The 20,296-nt window shown below is 62.8% G+C and overlaps 3 protein-coding genes across 4 annotated transcripts; 2 read left to right on the forward strand and 1 right to left on the reverse strand.

Annotated features, from left to right (window-relative positions):
• Window positions 1-883: 883 nt before the first annotated feature.
• CCR10 (C-C motif chemokine receptor 10) lies at window positions 884-2,891 on the forward strand (the record flags this gene model as incomplete). Its single annotated transcript, XM_079547169.1, has 2 exons — window positions 884-892; window positions 1,815-2,891. 2 exons carry the CDS (start codon window positions 884-886, stop codon window positions 2,889-2,891), a joined length of 1,086 nt encoding a protein of 361 aa, XP_079403295.1.
• Window positions 2,892-4,988: 2,097 nt separating this feature from the next.
• Window positions 4,989-11,488, forward strand: PLEKHH3 (pleckstrin homology, MyTH4 and FERM domain containing H3; the record flags this gene model as incomplete). Its single annotated transcript, XM_079547054.1, has 13 exons — window positions 4,989-5,135; window positions 7,641-7,696; window positions 8,287-8,375; window positions 8,540-8,734; window positions 8,821-8,978; window positions 9,054-9,177; window positions 9,312-9,609; window positions 9,695-9,902; window positions 10,069-10,205; window positions 10,288-10,408; window positions 10,486-10,935; window positions 11,031-11,222; window positions 11,315-11,488. 13 exons carry the CDS (start codon window positions 4,989-4,991, stop codon window positions 11,486-11,488), a joined length of 2,349 nt encoding a protein of 782 aa, XP_079403180.1.
• A 1,810-nt stretch (window positions 11,489-13,298) lies between these two features.
• TUBG1 (tubulin gamma 1) lies at window positions 13,299-20,188 on the reverse strand (the record flags this gene model as incomplete). 2 transcript variants are annotated; one of them, XM_079547265.1, is made up of 11 exons in its annotated part: window positions 13,299-13,496; window positions 13,932-14,093; window positions 14,358-14,510; window positions 15,752-15,901; window positions 16,140-16,226; window positions 16,927-17,053; window positions 17,651-17,730; window positions 18,965-19,033; window positions 19,285-19,452; window positions 19,885-19,997; window positions 20,140-20,188. In XM_079547265.1, 11 exons carry the CDS (start codon window positions 20,186-20,188, stop codon window positions 13,299-13,301), a joined length of 1,356 nt encoding a protein of 451 aa, XP_079403391.1. The 2 variants fall into 2 exon arrangements, with proteins under 2 accessions (XP_079403391.1, XP_079403390.1); XM_079547264.1 differs by having other exon boundaries at window positions 18,938-19,033.
• Between the last annotated feature and the right edge of the window lie 108 nt (window positions 20,189-20,296).

Raw genomic sequence — 20,296 nt, forward strand, 5'->3', positions numbered from 1 at the left:
CAGCCTGCAGCAGCTCCATGGCCCCAGGGCACCAGCAGAAAGCTCCTGGGGCCAGTAGGGACTCTGCACAGAGCTGAGATAAGCCATGGAAAGATGACTGTTGCTGGGAGAAAGGGGGATTGAGGGATTATTGCTACAAGAGGCAAAAAGCCTGCTAGAGCCTGAAATCAATTTGCTCCCTGCTGGGGAGAGCAAAATGGGTCCTCTTTCCTGCAGATCCTAATCTGGCCCATAAGGAGGGGCTGGGAATGGTGTTGTCAACAACCAGCAAACCGCCTGCCCAGCACTGATGGAGCACAGGGGCACAGCAGCAGAGCAGAGTGTGGGACCCTGTGGGCAAGGGGGATAGCATGCATCAGCAGTTCCTGCAACTGCCATCTCCCATCAGGGCAAGCAGTGCCCAAGCTGAACATGTCTCTGCTTGCTGCTCTGGGACAGTGCCAGCCCGCAGTAGTCCTGCACTCTCTTTGGCACTGCTTCCCTCTGGCTCTCGCACAGCCTTCTGCTTGCAGCCCGTGCTGCAGTGGGAGACGCCAACAGCAGCCCTGTTGGGCTGGGAACTCCTGTGAGTGCTGGGTGTCCTCAGCCTGTCTCTCCTCCCCGTGCCTGGGTGTCATCCCCGAGCCCTGCAGCACCAGAGCTAAGCAGAGCACAGTTATTTCTGTACCTCAGCATGCAGACAATTGCCACAAACTAAAGATGCAGGATGCAGCTCCAGAGCAGGGTCATGGCTGCTTCTCCTTCCCCCTTGGGGCTGGGCTTGTACTCTCAGCACATCTCTCGGTATCGGGTGCGGCACGCGGTCAAACCACAGGTTGCAGAGCTCAAAGACACTGACGGCTCTGGAGCCTCTGAGTGAGGAGGGGAGAGGTCCTGCTGTGCAATGGAGGAGGTGAGGGGCTGCGGAGAGAGGATTTCACAGGGTCTGGTGGGCACATCGCTCTCTGGCTCTTGCTTTTACTTTTAAACTTTCTCTTGTGCTCCTTGTGGGCTGAGGGGGCTGTAAGGGACAAGCAGGGCAGCACTCGGTGCTCCAAGTCCCCAGGCCTGGAGCAGGGAAGGAGCTGGGGAGCTGCTGGGGACGGATTCTGCCTAGAATCAGTGTCAAACCCAGAGTGCACGAGTGGGCATTTGAATGCATTGGAAAGGTCCCTTTGCACCCACAGCACCTGGGGCCACTGGCACCGAGGCTGGGGATGGTTGCATGGGGTCACCTGCAAGGGGACATTGTGGACTGTGAGTCAAGTGTGAGCTCCTGGGGATCACTCGGAGCAGCCCCATGGGGTCAGAGCTGGTTCGTGGACGTGGGATCAGATCAGAGACATTGGGGCTGGGGTGGCATTGCTCCACTAGCACTGTGCTGCAGCAGGGAGTGCGGGAAGGTCCCGGTTGCTCTCGCAATGACTGAGCGAGGTGAATCTGCCACTGCTCCAAGTGGGCGTGAGACGGAAACTGAGCCACCCTCAGGGCTCCCCACAGCGGGGCTGCTTGGTGGGGCTGGGTGGGGGCTGCGCATTGCAGTGGGGCAGAGGGCAGCGGGCATCCCTGGTTAGAGCATCTCTCCCATTGAGACAAACGGAGAGAGTGGGGAGTGCTCAGCCTGGAGAGAGTAACCTAGGGAGAGACCACGGAGCAGCCCTGCAGGGGGCTCACTAGAAAGGAGAGCGACTTTTTGCACGATCTGACAGTAACAGTACAAGAGAGAATGGTTTTAAACTAGAGTGAGGGCAGTGGGGCTCAGGGGGCTGTAAGGTCTCTTCTGAAGCAGTTTGGCTGTGATTCCATGATCTCTCGATACAAATCCCTCTTTGCAGGCAAACCCCACCCCCATGGTGATAACGGCCACCACCGACTTCTACACCTGGGAGTACAGCGTCTCGTGGGATGACGGCACGCTGCCTGAGCTGTGTGAGAAGCAGGCAGTGCAGGGCTTCGCCCGCACCTACCAGCCGGCCATCTACCTGCTGCTCTCTCTGCTGGGCACGGTGGGCAACGGGCTGGTGCTGCTCACACACACCCGCTACCGCCGGGCACGCAGCATCACCGACGTCTGCCTGCTGCACCTGGCCCTATCAGACCTCCTGCTGCTGCTGACGCTGCCCTTTGCCGTCACTGTGATGCTGCAGGGCTGGTCCCCAGACACAGCTGCCTGCAAGGTGCTGCAGGGCGTTTATGCCCTCAACTTCTACAGCGGCTTCCTCTTCCTCACCTGCATCAGCATGGACCGCTACGTGGCCATTGTGCGGGTGCCAGCCGCGTGCCGCCTGCGCCCACGGGCTCGTCGCCACGGCTGGCTGACGGTGGGCCTGGCCTGGCTGCTGGCCGCGCTGCTGGCACTGCCGCAGTTCGTCTACGGCAAAGCAGAACAGCACCAGGACCTCCACATTTGCCGTGTTGTTTTCCCCCCGGCAGTGTCACGGGCAGCACGGGGAGCCACCAACCTCACGCAGGTCGTGCTGGGCTTTGCCGTGCCCTTTGCGGTGATGGCAAGCTGCTACACAGCTGTGGCTCGGACGCTGCTGGCGGCTCGTGGCGCTCAGCCCCACCGGGCGCTGAGGGTGCTGCTGGCCCTTGTGCTGGTGTTTGTGGCCCTGCAGCTGCCCTACAGCTTGATGGTGCTGCTGGACACAGCCGAGCTGCTGGCCAGCTGGGAGCTGAGCTGTGCACAGAGCCGCCGCAAGGACCTGGCGCTGCTGGTCACCAGTGGGCTGGCATCCCTGCGCTGCTGCCTCAACCCACTGCTCTATGCCTTCCTGGGCCAGCGCTTCCGCCGTGAGCTGTGGCTGCTGGCCAGCGATGCCGGCTGTGTGGGGAACATCGACCCACGCTGCCCCGGCTGCCCCAGTCCTCGCCAGCGCTCATCACTCTCCACCTGCCAAGATGTGGCATAGGAATGTAGTGCCGTGCCCAGGGCAGGCGGCAGCATCCGTGGGACTCGAAACCCCCCAGGGAAAGCCTGAATGGCCCCAGGAGTCCCTGGAGCTACTGATAGGGGCAGGACAGACAGACTGTGTCCTGGGCAGATGGAGACAATGCCTTGCGTGCAGAGCCCAGTGCCAGCATTGGGGAAACGTCCCCAGCTGCAGGGAGACCATGCAATGTCACAAGTGGTTGGGGGTGCACGCCACAAGGGCACCATGCAGTGCCATGCATGCCCCAGTAGGACCATGCATTACTGTGTGAGTGGGACTGCAATGCCACAGGGCAGCGCCTTCCACCTTCGTTTCCACCCTTGCAATAAACCCTGCTCGAACTACGCTGTGTCAGGCCACATCTCTGCGCGGCCGGGGACTCTCCGGGGTGGAGGAGCAGAAGCTGCCGTAGGTACCGAGGCCGATATCGGGCAGGCGGCAGGAAGCCGGGGAAGCGCCGCGGCAGTGGTCGGTGGATGCCTGCAGGAGGCAGCAGAACCCAGCGTTTCCTGTCCTGCCAGTTGCCCGACGCTGCGGGGCCTGACCGCGTCTGCCCGAGCCAGGGGCACCCACGGGGTTGGGACCCTCAGTCACGGGATGGGAACGGCCTAGCCGCACTCCAGCAGGGTTTGTCACAGCCTCCACATCGCCAGCAGGGCAGAGGCAGCGATGGAGCCCACAGACCCACACTGGGGCTGTAGGGGTCGGAAAACCCCCCGGGGCCAGCAGTGTGATCCTCGGGAAAATCCTGCTCCGGCTCAGGCTGGAAACTCCCCCCAGGGCGATGGGCGAGAGGGGTTTTCCTCTCCCTTCCTCTCCTCTCATTTCCCCACGAGATTTGGCCCCAGCAGGTCCATCCCCAGTGGCTCCAAGCATTCCACACAGGGCGGTTGCTCCTGTTGTGCTCGGCCTCCCGGCAGGGCTGAGCAATGCCAGCACAGAGCGCCCAGAGCAGCAGATCCAGGGTCTGCAGGGGCAGTTCAAGCTTCCCTGCGAGGGGGTGGTTCTGAGCCCTGGGTCGGTTCCCCCTGGCTCTGACACCGAGGGTTTCTGTGTGGGGGGCGATGCCTCCCCATCTCTGGGTTTGGAGACCTCTTCCCGCTCACCCACATGCTCTGTAATCAGCCCAGCTCATACTGGGAAGCTCGGACCCTTCGCCTACTTCTGGGCAGAAACGCAATTACCACTGACTCAGCACCGCAGGGCCCCCATCCCCTCGCAGCCCCCATTCTGCTGCACCGACCACCCGTGTCCCGCGGACTCCCAGCTCCCTGCCCAGCTTCGGGCTGCCCCACGGCCGCGCCGTACCTCCCCGCACCGCGGGCACCTCGCCGGTCCCGCAGCTGCTGCTCTGCCCCGCAGCAGTGGCCCCGCTCCCTCCCCGCGGCCCCTCGGGGCTGGCGGTGCGTGGGAGGCGAGCTGGCGGCTCCTGCCTGCACGGCCCGGTCCCAGCGGCTCCCGGAGAGCCGGGCGGATGCTTTAACCCTTCCGGTGCTGCAGCAGCCGAGGTGACGGCGCTGGCAGGACGGGCCGTGACCCCGCGCCCGCATCGTGCGCACGGTGCAACCGCGGCTGTGAGAGCACCAAACGTGCCCTTGGCACCGAGGGGTGAAAGGGCCGCGCCGGTGGAAGTGGGGTGGCGTCATTCCGTGCAACGTGGGAGCTGCGCCCCGCACGCGGCACCGGCATTCCGGGCCCTCCTGGGCCGGGGCTGCGGCGCGTTGACGGGACGGGACGCTGCCAGCTGCGCTGTGTGACACCACGCGCCCGCGGCTCCCCGCCCGGCGCAAAGCGCTGCTTCGCCAAGGCCGGACCGCGCCGCAGCCCCGGCGCAAAGCGACGCCCGCGGCCGCTCTCGCCCACCGCGCGGCCCCGGCGCCGACCGCCGCCCCGTTCGGCCGCGCGCCCCCGTCCGGCGGATGACGCAAACGGCGGCCCGTTGTACCGGGAGCCTCGCTCCGCCCCGGGCCGCGCGCGGCGATTGGCGGACGTCGGTGACGCGGCGGGACCGGCCCGCCCGGGGCGGCGGCGGCGGCCGGAGCGCGACGCGGGAAGGGAGCCGGGCCCGGCGGGGCGATGCCGTTCCCCGGCGGGCTCTGGTGGCTGCTGTGCTGCCGGCAGGGCTTCACGCTGCTGCGGCGGGACTACGGCGAGGCGGAGCGGGAGGCGGACGGCGAGGCCGAGGAGGAGGCGTCCTTCGAGCTCCGCGCCCAGGGAGACCGGGTGGGTCCGAGCGGCACCGGACGCCAGCGGTCGCGGTGCGCGGTTCGGTTCGGACCGGCCCGAGGCCGCCCCGCGCCGCGCCTCTTCGTGCTGCACCGCCCCGCTCCCGGTGCGCGGCCCCGGCCCGCGGTTCAGCGGGGCCCGGAGCCCGACCCGCCGCGCGGGCCACCCGTGCAGAGGGGGTTCGGAGCCGGGCCCCGTGGCGGGGACGCCGCGAGCGCATCCGGCGGTTCCCGGCAGCGGCCGCCCGGCCCCGCTCCTTGCCGCCGCTTGCCCGGGCACGTCCTCCCCTCGCTCGGGGTGCGCCGGGGCCCGCGGGCCGGGCTGCCCTTGGCGCGTCCCCTCTGCGGGGCGCTGAGATCGGAGCCGCCGGGGCTGGCGGGCGAGCTCTGGCCGCCGGGGGCTGCGCGGTGGCCGGGCTGGTGCTGAACTCGGTGCGCCTCCAGCGACTGAGCCGCGGTGCCGGGGCCGGCGGGGACGTGACCCGGCCCGAGTGAAGAGGTCGGGGCCCGGGTCTGCCCGGTGTTCGGGGTCCGCGTCTGCGGGGGCCGGAGGCGGTCGGGGTGCCGGGGGGCAGAGTCTCTCCCGCCCTCCCTGGGGGAGGCAGCCTGGCTGCTTTTCTCACAGTTCGCGGGGCCTGGCGCCACGTTCCCATTAGTTCGGGCTGCGGGTGCTCCCAGAGCCCGAGCTGCCTCCGGCCATGCGGCCGAGCAGGGCTGGCACCGCGGCTCCCGTCTGTTGGACCGTACCCGCCGTCCTTTGCTCGGTGCCGCGTGCGCCGTGGCGTTGGCTGCTGCCCCCTGGGCTGTTCCCGGTGCCCTGGCAGCGCGGGGGGAACCGGAGCGCCTATGGAGTGATAGAGCGCAGCCAAATCCGGAGCGTCTGCGTGGAGAGCGGAGCTTCCCATGCCTGCTTCTCGGGGCAGAGCTGTGGAGCCAGAGCCTGGCGCGGGATCCCGCTCTGTGCTGCGGTCGAGGGTGAGGTTGGTGCGGGGGTCCCCGTCGACTCTGCGCAGCCCTGGGTCCAGGCAGCGCTGCAGGGCTGCTCTCAGCACATCTCTCCTTCCAGATCTCCCCGCTCTGGCTGCTTCCTCTGCTCAGGGAAGCGGAGCGGCGCGGCGGAAGCCAATGCTTCCCTCCCGCCAGGCTGCACGAGGGATAGTGGGGGGAGGCTGGGAGCTGCAGGGCTGAATCGCTGCCGAGAGGGGCTGTGGGGCAGAGTGCAGCCGAGCTCACTGCAGCCCCTCTCTGCCCTGCATTGGGGTTTGCAGTGTGGTCTTATTGCTGCTGGGGTGCTCTGACCGTGAAGGGCTGCGGGCAGCCCAGGTGCCCCCACTGCAGCAGATCCTGGCTCTCAAGGGATACCTTCAGCAGCACCTCCAGGGCAGGGGTAGGGAGGCAGGGCTGGAGATAGACCTGCTGGGCACTAGAGCTGGTGCCAAGGGCACAGCAGCAGCAGAAGCCTTCTGGGACTTCCTGCGTCCCACGGGCTGCGCTGGCTCCAGAGGTTGAGTCTGGCATGTGTGGCTGTGACGCCAGGTCCCTGGGGAGCCCTTTGCCCGCCCTGTGGCTGTGGGGTCCCCGTCAGCCTGTGGTGTGGCTGCCTCTTCCTGGGAGCGTGGGAGCAGCTGGCCTGGCCGTGGCGGCTCCTCTCTGGTTATTTATAGCCCTGAGAAGGAGCCGTCCTGTGGGTCGTGAGAGGTGCTGGGCACCATCCCCGCGGCCCAGCCATGCAGGAGCTCACAGAGCCCTCCTTGCCCAAGGGGTGGCACAGCTCTGGGGGACACCATCCCCATGCACAGAGTGCTTCTGCTCATGGCAGATGCCCTTAATGCCACAGATCAGCGGTGCCCGATCCTGCCCTGGCGCAGCAATACCTGGGGCAGCTCCTGCTCCCCATCCCCACTGCTAATTTTAGCAGCTGCCTCTTTTTCTTGGCATTCTGCAGTGTGTTCTGACTTGGTTGTGTCTTCCCCCATCAGGCTGCAGCTGGCAGTAGTGCCTGTGCACCTCCTGGGGCCATCCTGCCCGTGCCACCGCATCCCTGCACCCTGCCCGGCGTGGTGCCGGCTGGTACCGGGGCAGTGCCTCATGTCCCAGCATGTGCGTGGGGCAGTCACGTGTGTGGCTCCATCAACATGGAGTCGTGTCACACAAGGAGGAACCATCCCCATCCCGCTGCAGGGCCAGGGACTTCCCTGCTCAGCGTCCCACTGCCGCGGGCAGGAAGTCAGCGGCCCCATTACAATGGGACTTTGTGCCGTAAGCGTATTACTCAGCACTGACCTTGTGCAATTCTGCACGGTATTCAGCCTGCTGGGGTGAGCTGAGGATACGCGGCCAGCGCACCCGTGGCTGCCCTGAGGGGTGCCCTAGCTGCAGCCATGCGTGCTCCCGGGATGTGAGCCCTTCCCTTTGGATCCAGAGACATGCAGTCATTGTGGGGAGATGGGTTGGGGGTGCTGGACAGTGAGCGGGGAGTGAGACATCTCTCCTTCCTCTGCAGGCATCCCTGGAGGTGAGCCTGAGTCAGCCCACCCGCATCAGCAGTGGCTCGGAGCGGTGAGTGACCCCCTGCCACATCGCATCGCAGCCCTCACACCGTGCTGCGGGGGCTGGTACCCAGCAGGCACCAGTGTGCACCGTCCTGTCCTGCTCACGGAGCTGGGCACGGTGTGGAGGAATGGCAGAATCAGGACTGCCCGTCTGCATCCTCGTCTGCTACACCTCGAGCACATCTCCATCCCTGTGCCGAACAGCTAAGTTGTAGCAGATTACCCAATGGGACCCAATTGTGGGGCTCTGCAAGGCTGCGTCTGCCCATGGGGCCGTGTCCTGGGCTGCTGTGTGCCCAGGGAAGCGGGGTGCTGAGGCCCAGCAGCCTGCCTGCTCCCTGTCCTCGCAGCGCTGACATCGCTGCCAGCATTCCTTCCTGGTTGTTCATTTTCCGAATTCCTTGGCAGGGCCACAACTGCAGACAGCTTATTTTTAGCCAGGGTCATCTGCACCCGATGGCTCTGCCGCGTTCCCACTGTGGAGTTGCGGGGTGACCAAAGCCCCTGGGGACGCAGGTCCCTGCTGCCAGGGCGCTGCTGTTCCCCCCGTCTGGGATGCTCTCATAGGCACCAGGCTGAGTCCTGCCTCGTTCCCAGGTCCCTGCTGGTGTCAGAGGAGATGCGCAGTCTCATCGTGGAGAAGGGGCCGGGACCAGTGGAGGAGGACCCCGATGCTCTTGTGAAAGGTAGGTGCAGTGTCATGCAGGCTTCTCTAACTTGGATGCTTCTGGCCTGGGTTCCCAGCTGGGGTTGGCAGGACCGTGCCCCGACGGGCCGGATGCTGCCCTGGGATGGTACAGGGCAGAGCACTTGGGCAGGTGCCGCAGGAGCTGAGGCTTCCCCTCCCCAGGCTGGCTGCAACGGGAGGTGCGGGGTGGTGTGAAGACCCCCTGGCTCCGGCCTCGCAAGTACTGGTTCGTGCTGACGCCCGACTCCCTGGACTACTACAGCAGCAATGAAAGGGGGGCCAAGCGTCTGGGCTCCCTGGTGCTCACCAGCCTCTGCTCCGTGCTGTGGCCAGACAAGCAGACCTACAAGGAGACGGGTAGGGAGCCCCTTAGCTGGGCCGTGCCCTCGCGCCCTGCGTTGTCACCCAGAGGGGCGGCCGGTGAGCTGTGCGTCCCCTCGCAGGGTTCTGGAGCATGACAGTGTTTGGCAGGAAGCACTGCTATCGCCTGTACACCGAGCACTTGCACGAGGCCGTGCGCTGGGTGTGCGCTGTGCAGAAGGTGATCGACAGCAAAGCGCCCGTGCAGACGCCCACACAGCTGCTCATGCGCGATGTGGAGGTGAGCGCAGGGCTGCGGGCGCTGCACCCAGCAGGCCGTCCTGTGGCAGCTGCTGTTATCGCCTCACCCTTGCAGGAGCACTGTGGCAACCCCGAGGTGCTGGAGCAAATCTACCGCTGCAACCCCATTCTGCGCTACACCAGTAGCCCCCTCTACGCACCCCTGCTGCCTTTCCCCTACGGCAGCCTGGACCAAAGCGGTGAGCATTGCGTGCAGCACTGCAGCAGTTCCACGCTGCCAGGCCGGGTCTGAACTCCCACATCACGTCTGTGGTGGTGGGGAGGCGCTTTGGAAAACCCGCGCAGCTGTTCAATCCCCATTCCTGTCCTGCAGCTCCTGGTCCTCACAGCTACACCACGCTGCGTGACGAGGCCGTGAAGCTGTTTAACTCTCTGCAGCAGCTGGAGTCGCAGCAGGACCCAGTGCCACTGATCCAGGGCATCCTACAGACCTGTCTGGACCTGCCGCCGCTGGTGGATGAGATTTACTGCCAGCTGGTGAAGCAGACCACGGAGCCACCGGCGCCGGGCGGGCCGGGCGACTTGCACTACTGGCAGCTGCTCACCTGCATGAGCTGCACGTTCCTGCCCTCCCCGCCCGTCCTGCGCTTCCTGCGCTTCCACTTGGTCAGGCGAGTGCCGCTGAGCCGTGGGGCACAGAGCTGGGATGGCACGGAGTCCCCGGGGCAGCGTTGACCCTGCCGGTGTTCCTCACAGGACCGAGAGCCGCTTCCCCGCCTCGGAGATGGCCGAGTATGCCCGCTTCATCCAGGAGGCGCTGGGAAAGACGCGGGGCCGGGAGTGCGTGCCGTCCCTGGAAGAGATCCTGGTGCTGATGCGGCGACAGGAGATGGTGTGCACCGTGCACTGCCCGGGGGTGGCCGCCTGCAGCGTGACCATCAGCTCCCACACCACGGCGGAGGAGGTGGGCGCCGCGGCGGCGCCGCGCGGGGCTGGGGGCGGCTGAAGGAGACGGGGCCGGGGAGGGGGCTGGCGCGGGGCCGGCCGTGACCTGTCTGTGTCCCTTTGCAGTCCTGAGCACCGCGGCCAGGGACGCGCAGTCACCGTTGGTTGCCTTTGTCTCGCCCCAGGTGGCCCAGGAGCTCGTGTCGCGCCTGGGGCTGTCGCAGAGCCCCAACCTCTTTGCGCTCTATGAGCAGTCCCGGCTCCGCGAGCAGCCCGTGGGCAGCTCCACGCTGCTGGCAGACGTCCTCACCAGGTTTGAAAAGTAAATGTCCCGCCGTGCTGCCCGGGGGCCGGGGGCTCCGCGAGGAGGGGGCGCCGCTGACGGCTCCGTGCTTCCCCCGCAGCCTGGCCGGGGAGCAGCGGGGGCAGGACGTGCCGCGCCGGCTCCGCTTCAAGCACTACGGCTTTCTGGACACGGAGAACGTCCCGCGGGACAGCCTGGAGTTCGCGCTCCTCTTCGAGCAGGTGGGAGCGGGGCCGCGCCGCGGGCGTCCGCGCTGCGCGACGGCCGGCCCGGCCCCGCTCACCCCGGCGTCCCGCAGGCTCACGAGATGGTGCTGCGGGGTTACGTGCCCACGTCGGAGGAGACGCTGCAGACGCTGGCGGCGCTGCGCCTGCAGAGCCTCAACAGCGACTTCTCCGCCCGCGCGCCGTTCCCGCGCCTGGAGGAGCTCTTCCCGCCTCGCGTGCTGCGCGCCCGCCTGGCGCCCCCCCGCCCCGACCCCCCCCCCAAGTGCCGCGGGGCGCGGCTGCGCGCGGGGCTGCTGGCCGGGGGGCTCTGGGGGCGCGCGCCGGCCAAGCGGCGCGCCGAGCGGGACCTGCGGCTGCGGGGCCGCCTGCGGGAGGAGGGGGCCGGCACCGTGGCCGCCATCGTGGAGAAGTGGAAGCTGCTGCAGGGCATGGGCCGGCCCGAAGCCATGGCCGCCTACGTGGCGCTGGTGCGGGAATGGCCCGGCTTCGGCTCCACGCTCTTCGACGTGGATCTGCGTGCGGTGAGGCCCCGGCGCGGCGGTGGGGAGGGGTGTGTGTGTGTGTGTGTGTGTGGAGGGGGGGGGGGCGGCCCTGACGGCCCTCCGTCCCCCTGCAGAACCCCGTGGGCGCCGGACCCCAGCGGCTGTGGCTGAGCGTCGGGGCCAAGGCCGTCTCGCTCTATAAGCCGGGGGAACGGGAGCCCCTGGACAGCTTCTGCTACAGCCGTATCTCCTCCTTCGGGGCCTCCGATAGCAGCACCTTCCGCCTCTCCGTGGAGGACCGGGACCTGCTCTTCGAGACCTCCCAGGTAAGGGGTGTCTGTCCCTCCGTCTGTCTGTCATCCTATTTGGGGGCTGCAGACACTTCAGGCTGACCCAGCTGCGTCCCTCTGCTCTGCAGGTGGATGAGATTGCCCAGCTTCTCAACACTTACCTTGTCTCGATGGGTGCCCGCCAGCCCCAGGAGCTGCCTGCCAGCCCCCTCGGCTCTGATGCTGCAGTGCGACCCCGGGGGCTGTGCCCTGCAGCTGGGTCCTGGCAGCACCTGCTGCCTGCTGGCTCCTTCAGCAGCTAGCCTGGCAGCCAGAGGATGCTCCGTGGATGGCACAAGGAGAGCAAGCAGTGGGTCAGCATGGGCCCAGGTGCCATGCGCTCCCTGATCCACCGTTGCCTTTCTGGTTGTTTCCTTAATTTATTTCGAGACGCCTGCTTGCCCACGTCTCTGAGCACTTTCCCTGGAGGAGCGGTGGGGCTGCTGTGCTGTGGGTACCTGCTGTGGCTATGCCCTGGTTCCCCCGGCTGGTGCCCCGCACTGCCCCCCAGGCCTGTCCCCATCCCTTGTCCCTGGTGCCTTTGCCTCCAACAGTTGTGCTGTCCTGGTGGTTCTGCCCATGCCCCAGTCCTCATCCTGGTGGCTTTGCCTGGGCAGAGGGTGCTGGGCAGCTGCACTGCCATTGTCTGTCTGTCCGTCCACTGAGTCCACCTTTCCTGGAAAGCTGCGGGTGGCTTTTGGCTGAGCTGCCCTTAGGGACCCACGTGGTGCCCTGTAGCAGGGCTGGTAGTGCAGGGGTACCCCAGGGGCTGCAGGGTGGGTGGTACGGCTGGGGCTTAGGCCCACAACGTTGCCTCTGTAAAGTCGGTCAGTTGTCTTTGGGGCTTTTGTTTGTTTTGTTGTTGTTTTTTGTTTTTCTTGTTTTGTTTTTTTAATAAATGCACAAAAGGAAGGTTGAGCCCCCTGTCATCCTCGGGATGTGCAGCAGGGCTTCAGCTTGGGTGCCCCTGTCCACAGCGGAACAGCACAGTGTGTCCTTGGGGGCAGGGAGCTGCTGGCTCTGTGGCTCCTCGTGCTGCCCTTTGGCATTTCATCAACAGCGCCGCAGCTCTGCGTCCAGCTCCCCCGGCACCCGCTGGCACTGCCACCCCAGCTGGGGGGGAACTGTCCCCGCTGCGGGCGCCTCTGTGGGGCCCATGCCAAGAGGGCGTGGGAGCCCAGCGCTGCAATGGCTGTGAGTATTTTTAGCCTGCTGCTCCGTGCCACAGGGTCAGAGGAAAAGGCTAATTCTCACCTTGGGCTGCCTGTGCATGGGCTGCTGCCAGCAATGCCCCGCACCCTGTGCTGTCGTGGGTTGTATGATTGCTCGTGTGGAACAGCACTAGAGATGGGTGTGCGTGGGCTGGCAGTGCTGACAGCCTCTTGCCCTCCCTGCCATTGCCATCCCTTTGCTTTGGGCTGCAGCGGTGGGGATGGCACCCCAACAGGGTCCTCCTGCCTGTGGCCTCGCCCCTGTGAAACATTAACACTGTCACCATGTGCGCAGTGCAGGCCGGGTGGGGAGGTGTCCTGGTCAGCTGCACCACAGGTCCTGCCTGTATTTCTGGCTCTGCTGTAGCACCTGCCCAGCAGCATGCTGCCTGCCGCAGGGGCTCCTGCTTGGTGCTGCTGTGCAGTGGGGATGCGCTGCAGGCAGAGTCAGTGCAGGAACAGCCTTTATTAAAGCAAAATAACCTACAAAAATATAGAAGCAGCCTGTGGCCCAGGCCTGATCTGGCAAAGGAGAAAGAAGGACTCTGCCCAAGGCAAGGACTGGCTCAGCCACACACAGCCCAACCTTCGGGCCAGGCCCGCTCCAGGCCCCTGGTTCTCCCTCAGCACAGTCAGCGGCTGCCCCAGTCCCATCCTGGGCCAGGGCACGAGGTGTGGTGGAGGCTGTCCTCTATCCAGGGCCTGCAGGGGCAGTGCTGCTCACTGCTGAGGAGCACGTGTGTGTGTGCGCGCACATCCACCAGCAGCTCTATGGGGGAGGCCTGAGTGGTGCTCGATGTGGGTGCAGCAGAGCCGTGCCCTGCAGCACGTGGCAGTGGCCATGAGACCTCCTGTCCCCAGGTCACTGCTCCTGCGTGCCCCAGGAGATGTAGTCGGGGCGCGTGGCCGCGTGGTACTCATCGATCAGCTGCTGCACAATCTCCCGTGAGTTGTCCAGCTCATCGAAGTTGTCCTTGAAGATGTCCTCCTTGCGGAACTGCTCCAGGAAAGCCTCTCGCTTGCGCAGCTTGTCGTACTGCCGGCACGTCCGCTCAAACAGCTGGGGGGCAGCACAGCAGTCAGGTAGGACAGGACTCCTGAGAGTGCCTCCACAGCCCAGGGGAGGGGGGTCCTTGCCTCGTCAGGCTTCAAGCAGCACCAGGCCTGCAGGCAGGAGCTGCCACCTGCACCCCACCAATGCTTGGGATCAGCTCGTGCTCCCCCGGCTGCTTTTGGCCATGCAGGGGGAGTCTTGCCCCCTAGGCGCCAGGGGATGTGGATGTGCCCAGAGCGTGCAGAATGGATGGACGTGACCCCAGTCCAGAAAACCTAAATCCTGATGTGCTGCAAACTGGGACTGCCTACCCACCCCTCATCCGTAGGCCACTGTGGCTTTGTGAAAGCCTCAAGAGAAGACATGTCTGTAAAATAATGGTCAAAACCACAGCTTCAGGGGCCTAGCATACTGCCTGTGGTGCAGAGGGAAGGCACTCACCGAGGAGATGTTGGTGTGATTTGCCATCATGAGGCCGCTGACACGATGTGCCGAGGGCAGGTAGGGGGACTTCCGTGACAAAGCCACCTGGATGCTGGCAGGACCCCAGGGAATGAAGTTAGCCAGCTTCCTCTCCCGGATCCGCTGCAGACTCTTGTGAACCTGGTGGGGTGAGAGCAACAAAGGATAGCAGGGTGCTGGGCAAAGCCCAGCTGCAGCACTCCCAGGAGCTGCTCCTTGCAGGGCATACAGCCTCTGAAAGATGGACTTCACCAAATGGCATACAGCCTCATTCAGGAGCAACCTGGGGCCAGTTCTCAGGCACCCCTCAGACTCGCTCTGGGATTTCCAAGCAGGAACATGGTGACTGTGCCGTTCTTACACCACTTCCATCAGCATCTGAAATGGCATCATGCAGGAGCTCACCTGTGTGGGATCTACCTCCCCCTGGATGATGTTCAGGATGGCAATGTAGCAGTGGTTGGTCTGCCTGTCTCGACCTGTGGATACCATCACATTTTTAGGCTGCAGCAATCTTCTCATCACATCCAGGACTGTGGTTTTCCTCACGCTGGCCACCTGTGAACATCAGCTGGGGTCAGAGGCAGTGGGTGTGCTGCTTCCTTGCCCTCCTGCTGCCCTGCACATGCACACAGGAACAGAGGGCAGCTGGAAGGAGAAGCCCTTGCCCTTGGGACGGAGCCACGTGCAAAGCTGCATGCAGGATGGGGAAATCCCAAAGTCACACCACAAGCACAGCCAGGCTGAGAGCTGGAGCATTGGTGTAGGCTCCCACGAGGGAGTTGAGCTGCCCATCCAGCAATGCAGCCGGGGCTGGGGGTGAAGCTCAGCTGAGCTCAGAGTGAAGGGAAACATTGAATGTTGCCATCGCACATCTGTCCTGCTCCACTTCTGAGAAGAGGAGCAAGGCTGGAAGACCAGAGAGGGACCACCCTGCGCTGAGCCAATGGGCAGCCACAGCAGTCTCCAAGTGCTGTCACAGACTTCACACAACTTCAGTCTGCTCAGTGGGTGCCAGGGCCAGCCGCCCAAAGGAGCGTGCCTAAGGCAAGGACAGCTTGGTGGCGTGGCAGCCCAGCTCTGCGCTGCTGGATGACCCCCCCTCGCACTCCTCTGGGAGGACAGAACACACACTCGATACCCTTTTCAGAGCCAGCAGTTTTTCAGATTTGCTTCTCTGAGTAACATCCTGAGGAAATGCATACAAGAGGAGATTAGCAGCTGTTAGCCCCTAGCAGAACTGAGACACGGCCAGTGCAGGTGAGTGTCTCAAAACAGAACAGCCTCATTCTCCCCTGTGGCTGGGGGGGCACTGGCTGGGAACAAGCAGAACACTACTGGCAATGTTTGATGTGGGTGAAGGGTAATCAGACCCCTTGGGTGCACCCTGGTGAAGAAGCTGACACCTGGAAACCACATTCAGCCGTGGCATGGCAACGACCAGCAGCTTTCTGACCTAAATGGTGTGAGTTTGTGACCCACTGCAATGACAGGACTGGCGGGGATGCTTTGCTGGGCTTGTTCTGATCATTTTTAAGGATGACTTTTACCAAATCATTGGCCCTCCCATAGCTGCCACAACCATTCCAAGGATGTCTGGAGTTAAGGATTTAGCCCAGCACGAGCACAACTGTCTGCCCGTGGCTGATTCACATTGTGCTTGAGCTGACACATGAGGTGGCTGCACATGGATCTGGGATTAGGAACATGCAATTACAGCTCATGCCAAGACTATGGATTGATGGGATGTTACACGGTGCCCTCAGGGAAAAGGAGGAGTCCCCAGAAGGCTGCCTTACCGACTGGTCTGTGGTGAGCGGTGTGTACCCCGTCATGAGGAAGTGCAGTCGTGGGGTGGGAATCAGCGAGGCAATCAGACCGATGAGGTCGTTGTTCATGTACCCAGGATACCTGAGCGTGGTGGTGCTGGCAGACATGATGGTGGAGACCTGGGAGGAAAAGCGCTGGGTCACCAAGTGGTCACAGAGCACATTCAAAGCCTGCTTTAAAACTAGGTCAAGGGAAGCTGTGTGCCCACGGAATACACCCTAAAGAAGGACAGAGGAACCACGTTCACAGTTCCAGGCTGTCCAGCATCGTGCCAAGCTTATGGAGCAGGCTCAAACCAAATCCAAGCCACCAGGGAAGCCCTGTGCCAGCTTCTCCAGAGGGAAGAGCCCTTCTCACCAGCTGGTTGATCTGAGAGAATGATGGGTTTTGAATGTGCAGCCGATCTGTCGCAATACGATTCAAGGCTGTGTTATCTAGCACCACCTGCAAGAGGAAAACAGCTCTGTGAAGGCTCTCAGAGGCAGCCAGAGAAGAACCAGCCCTGACCACATGTCTGAGGGCACTGGATTGCACAGCCTGGCCCAGCACAGGTCCCAGGCGCAGCAACCCAGCAGACTGCTCTGTGGCAGGTGGCAGACACTCGAAACCACAAGCTGACTCATTCGTGGAGAGTAACAGACACTGTCAATGGGAGCTCTTGCCTTCAACTTGGCTGTGCTCCCCTGTGCCCTCCCAGAGAGCACAGCCTCTGGGCCAGCACCTCGCAGTAACCTTCAGCAGCACTGGCACAGCTGTTATTGCCCTGCCATGTGCAGAGTTAAGGTGGTAGGGATGAGCAGGAGTCTTGGTTAGGACCTGCCTAGGACCTGTGGATGCTGGAATTGAGTTGAAGTCTGTGGGGCAGCGCTGCAGAGCAAGCACAGCTAGCCCACTGCTGCCATGGGAAGAATTCGCCAGATTCAAGGGGCAAAACTATCAAGCAGGACAGCTTGGGACAAGGGCTCTGCACTAACCTCTCCCTAGAACCACCATATCTGCCCAGGCCTTCTGGACAGAGGTGTACTCACTGCTATGTATGGGGCTTCAGAGGCTGCAGCACCTGCCCCAACAAAGGCTGCACTTCAGGACTGCTACACAGGAGCTGGCTCTGTGCTACTGGGCTGACATGCAGTGGAGCTCTTACCACACAGTCAGCATTCTGAGTCAGCCTCTTCAGCGTCAGTAGAGAGTTGTACGGTTGGACCACAACGTCACTCATCTCATCCTGGTTTGGGAAAACCGAGTAGGTCTCCACCAGCTTCTTGGGATACCTAGTGAGAAAGCCCAGCCATCTCAAGGGTTAACATTGCCAAGGCAGCGCTGTCTCCTCCCACAAGCTCTCTTTGCAGTCTCCAGGCTCAGGGCAGTAGTGAGTCACCGGCACTGCATGCCAGATTCAGCTCCCAGGGAGGGAGAGAATTTGTCCCAGCAGTGCCTACTCTAGCAGCGCAGGAACAGGCTGCCAGACAGAGCTACAGGCAAAGCTGAGCCATCCACAGGCTGATTAAACAGCTGCCTACAAGCCTTTTCAAGAGGCTGCAAGCTGAAACAGGCAGGGATGGCAGCTCAGAACTACAACCAGAGCCTCCCATCCTCCACGGTACAGTCGAGGTGTCAGAAGGCAGCTGCCTGATAAGAAAGGCTGAAGGATAGCACGGCTTGGACAGTGCAAGTCCAGCCCCAGAGCCCCTGCAGTCCACAGGCATATCAGGAGCCATCCCTTCCCTGGGCAGTTTGCCAGGGATTGCACAAGGCAGTATTTGGGTGGGGGTGGCAGCCTGGGCTCTGAGTCAGCTCTCTGCTCTGGCAGGGTGCCCAGCCTGGGCCAGACTCTGCGGTGCAGAAAGGGGATAAGGCTGAACACTCACCTGTCATTCAGTCTCTCGAGGAGGTAAGAGCCCAGCCCAGAGCCTGTTCCACCAGCAATAGAGTGGCAGAGCACGAATCCCTGGAAGGAAGCAGAATGCAGAAAGCTCAAGGTCCAGTTCAGCCTCAAGACAAGATAGAGGCCTGCCAGGGAAGGTGAGAACCTCCCCGTGGCAATACTGCTGCAAGCAGGAAGCTGAAAGCACGTGGAGGTTAGCCCTGGCTCCTCCAGACTGCAATGACAGCCACATGCTCATCACACCACTTCTCCAGCATGGGAGGATTCTACTTCTCTGCACACGCTACAAAGAACAACCACTGCTCAGGAGCCTCCTGGAGTCCTCCCACCCTAAAACGCGGAGTTCAGAATAGCTCAGATGTCGCTCTCAGCACCAAGCTGGTCACGTTAAATGGAGGCAGATCTTCTCAGCCCCTTCCCTGTGCCCTCTTCTCAGAGGCCAAACTCCCTCTACCTGACTTGAGGACAGTCCCCGCTTTCTGCAGATCCCATGGTCTGCTCTTAGATTTTCTGCCAACTTATTTTATGACAGTATTTTCCCTTTCCCTGTTGCCATGTGACAGCCTGACACAGGCACCAAGGAGCCTTGTCTGTCTCCATACAGGAAATGGTTTTATCTGGATGGTAGTCAAGGTCCTGCCAAAGGCACAAGGCAAAGAAACCCCAAAGCTTTCTCCAGGCTTTTGGTATTTCCAATGCCTCTTTAATCCAGCTAGAGAGAACATGAAGCCGCGGCTGCCCACATTTATTCTGTGGATTTCGGAGCACTGGGCAACTCTGACTCTGAGCATTTTTCTACAGGCACCCTGTGGCACTCTCTGCTGCTGCAGGCACCAGAGAGCAGCAAGTGCCTCATTTCCATGCAGTTCCTTTTTACTCAGATAGACCTTCATTGGAGAACAATCCAAAAGGGCAGTGCATTGCACTTCTGCAGTTGATGAAAGGGAGAACCATAGGAGGGAGGTGGAAGAGAGAAAGAAAAAAGCACAATAATGACTGAAACTCCTCCTGCAGACTGTATTCTGTTGGACGTGCCCAATGCTATCAGTGTTTTGGGCAGAAAAATGCCCCACTGAGCATACTGAGATGACCTCTGGGGAAGCCTGGCAAATGTAGTAGTGACAGAAAAGATCTCCCTTTCCCAGCTCCCCTCTGTACTCACTGCCTGTGTCAGCGCCCAGAAGCAAGCTGAGCCATTCTGTATGCACTGGAGGACTGAGCTCAACCTGACAGAACAGCAGTCCAGCTCTGAAATGCCAGGTAGGACAACAGCATCCAAAGCTCCCAGTGTACTTACTTCCAAACTGTCACTCCCATCAGCCTCTCTGTCTATTATGTCGAATATATCTTCATGGATTTTTTCTCCCTGCAACAGAGACCGTAACAGGATTTGTTCATCTCCCACAGAAAACAGTGCAGAGCTTATCAAGCTGGGCATGAAGCCAAGCTGGCTGGGCACTGGGATCCTGTACCCAGGGTGCCATGGTCAGTCCTATGTCTCTGCTGAATGACGCAGAATTCTGCAGAAAGTGCGTGCTGAGCCTGACACCAGAAAGGCCACAATAAACCCTCAATAACTGCTCTGTGTTCATACACCGGAGCACCAGGGCCTGTTACCTGGGAGAAGCCACTGGCCCAGTTATTCCCGGCTCCACCTCCATGCTCAGACAGATAGATGTTTTCTGGATTGTAGAGGTTAGCATAAGGGGAGTTCAGGATGGAGTGGATGACTCGGGGCTCCAGGTCCAGCAGCACAGCTCGTGGGATGTAGTGCTCGTCGTCTGCCTTTAACGAGGAGCAGAAAGGTCAGCATGCAGTATAGCTCCTCACCACAAGAGAAACTGTGACGGAGCGTGCCCCCTCCTGGCCACAAGCAAGCGCGATGCAGAGCGCAGGAGGCGCAGCCTGCTATGCGCTGTCGGCCCATCACTTCCTGGCGTGCCCCAGAGCACCGAGTGCCGGGTGCGGGGCAGCCCTGTGGCTGTTGGGTGATGCGCTGCCTGCAGCACTCTGAGCCTGATGCTTCCACCTCCGCCAGCCCCCGTGACACATCCAGAACACGCAACCAGCGTGTGGATACAGCCCCGGCAGCAGCACGGGGCTCCATCTGCCACTCGAGCAACAGCCCGAGGTGCCACCCACCCATTCCCAAACGGGGCTGCAGCAGTGCGGCTGCCTCCACTACGCGGCGAAGCAGCCCTGGGGAGCCGTGGGTACCTGGTAGAAGAAGACGTCCTTGCGGTCGGTACCCTCGGTGGCAAACTCCTCCACGATGCCCTCGGGGCTGATGCCGTGCTCGGCGCAGAGCTGCTTCCAGAACTCGAACCCAACTGCGGGGACGGCGGTCAGCGACCCCCGCCTTCGGGCCCCGCCCCCTCTCTCGGCAGGCCCCGCCCACGTCCCCCATAGCATCCCGGCCCCTCCCGAGCCGCGCTGTCCTGGCCGCGCCGCCGCTCTGGGGCGCCCACTCACTCTGGTTGCCGCACTGGCCCAGCTGTAAGGTAATGATCTCCCGCGGCATGCCGCCCGCCGTTCCGTTCAGCTCCGCTCCCGCTGCTCAGTCGCCGTCTCCCGCTCGGCGCCAACGGCACTGCGCGTGAGCGCGGCGCACTTCCGCTCCCGCCTCCTC

Source organism: Tetrao urogallus, assembly GCF_951394365.1.
Source record: "Tetrao urogallus genome assembly, chromosome: 26".
NCBI classification, from domain to species: Eukaryota; Metazoa; Chordata; class Aves; order Galliformes; family Phasianidae; genus Tetrao; species Tetrao urogallus.